This window comes from Gavialis gangeticus, unplaced genomic scaffold (assembly GCF_001723915.1).
Source record: "Gavialis gangeticus isolate Ggan-Ray unplaced genomic scaffold, GavGan_comp1, whole genome shotgun sequence".
In the NCBI taxonomy this organism is placed as follows: domain Eukaryota; kingdom Metazoa; phylum Chordata; order Crocodylia; family Gavialidae; genus Gavialis; species Gavialis gangeticus.
The window spans coordinates 39,733,235-39,735,260 of NW_017728994.1; the positions used below are offsets into that span (position 1 = coordinate 39,733,235).

Below are 2,026 nucleotides of genomic sequence, written 5' to 3' on the forward strand. Positions count from 1 at the left end.
AAAAGGTGTTTTTTTTTTTTTTTTTTTTTTTTTTTTTTTTTTTTTTTTTTTAAAAAGCTTGTAGCAGAATTGATTCTCCCTATACTTTCTTTTGCTTTCTTAGAGCATTGTATAGTTAGCCTGATTTTGGTTTATTTCTACTTTCTCATTTCACTGTTTTTGCTGTTGCTTTTGCTTTTTTGCTTTTTCCTTTCTGTTTTGAGGGGTAAGTCATTTATCTATGGCAGTGGTTCTCAACTTTTTTGGACTTGAGGTACCCCCCACTGGATACCTCTCTATAACTTTTGTGAATTGAGTGGCAGCCAATTTCAAAAACTAATTTATACATTTATAGTGCTTACCTCCTTACACTGAGGCTGGGCAGTAGGGGTAGAGGATTGTCCAGGCAAGGACAAGCCTGAGCTTGGCTGGTCTGCTTGGCTTATTTGCTTATTGCCTCACACCACAGGATCTAGTACCCTGGTTGAGAATTACTGAACTAGGGTGATAGAAGTGGAGAACAGTGAGAGAAAAAAGTGAGGTTCCATGAAATTAATCAATATTAGTTTTGTCATGTTAAATATAGTTTGCTTGTAAAATAAAAGCTCACTGTATCCTTGAACATAGGTCTGTCATTTTTTAAAAGAAACAGGCGGAGGTTGAGTTTTAATATTTGGAACCTTCCAACAGAAAATACAATGTGTTGCCCATAACATCCTTTTACTGTAAGAGAAGGCAGTATATTGATAGAAATAAGTTCTTAGTGAACTTGATTCAATGCATTGCTTGAGACATAACAAAAGAGAATTTATTACCCAAGTCTCAACATCCATAAATATCACCTAAGTAAATTTTATGTACTTTTAAATATCCATTGTTATACTGTTGTTTTAAGTTCATCTGTGGCGATGTATTTGTCCCCATGCCTTTGTTTTGCTGCTTGCTTTATTTTATAAAATATGTTTCACGTTATGTCTCTAAGACAGAATGTCCGAACAGAAACATATAATTTCCTGTGACTTAGTATCGCTGTCCAAAACAAAACAGTCTTTTATTTTTTTTCTATTTTTTTCATCTTGGAGTGATATTGTAATTGTCTTGGTCCAAGAATAATGCAAGAGGCAAGGATTGCTTAGGGTGATATCTTTTATTGGACAAACTGCATAGTTGGGATAGAATTAGACAAGCTTTTGAATCAAGACATTCTTCTTCTTCACGATCCGTGCCTCTTGTTTGATCATAAGCTTATGCTAAAGAAGCATTAGCTATTGTATGCTTTTATATAAATTGCATTATGCATTACATAGATACATTTTGAACCAAAATTGTAATGTCATAGAACTCTAGTCTGAGTTACAACTGAGTATGTAATAAAAGTTAGGTTCAAGCCCATTTATAGAGTTCTTTTTCAAAGAAGAGAGAAGGTTTTCTGAGGATGTGGCTGGGGTAGCATTTTGAAAGTTGTGTTAACATTCTTGTTTGTTTAATTTATAAAAAAAGTATTAAGTAACAGTTGCTCTTCGTATATAATTTATGGTAAAATTAATTTTTGGAAATAACTTGTATTTAGAAACTTATGTTGTATGCTTATCAAAACTTAAGTAGTGAGAGAGAACAGCTATTTTCTATAGTGAGAGAAAATACTGAAAATGAGTCCTTAATTTTGCTTTATTCAGTATGAGAGACACAAAAAGTTTGTGAATGACTACATTTTATACTACGGTGGCAAAAAGGAGGACTTCCAACGTTCAGGGTGAGAACCATTGGAATACAATCTGTTATCTAAAACTATTAAATATATGCTCGATAATTTCTCTGTGAGTTATTAAAATTGTGAACTCTCTGACCAGATCTTTATTCTTGTATCAAATTTTTAACTCTGCAGTGACATATACAGACTCTGGAAAATTGTGACTTTGATGCAGACAATTGTTTTGTCTTAACTTTGTACGGATGACAAAAAGTTATATAAAACCAATTGGAAATTTTTATTTTTATGTTGAGAGAGCATGTGGATGGTGCATATAACATAATATGGTGTTTTGCT

The 2,026-nt window shown here is 32.6% G+C and overlaps 1 protein-coding gene across 2 annotated transcripts in view; it reads left to right on the top strand.

Annotated features, from left to right (window-relative positions):
* Positions 1-2,026, top strand: part of LOC109287496 (protein FRA10AC1) — a 56,977-nt gene that overhangs the window by 13,237 nt on the left and 41,714 nt on the right. For both annotated transcript variants that reach the window (XM_019502614.1, XM_019502615.1), the window contains exon 5: positions 1,656-1,732. In XM_019502614.1, the coding sequence (XP_019358159.1) occupies positions 1,656-1,732 (77 nt within the window). The remainder of the gene's footprint in view (positions 1-1,655; positions 1,733-2,026) is intronic.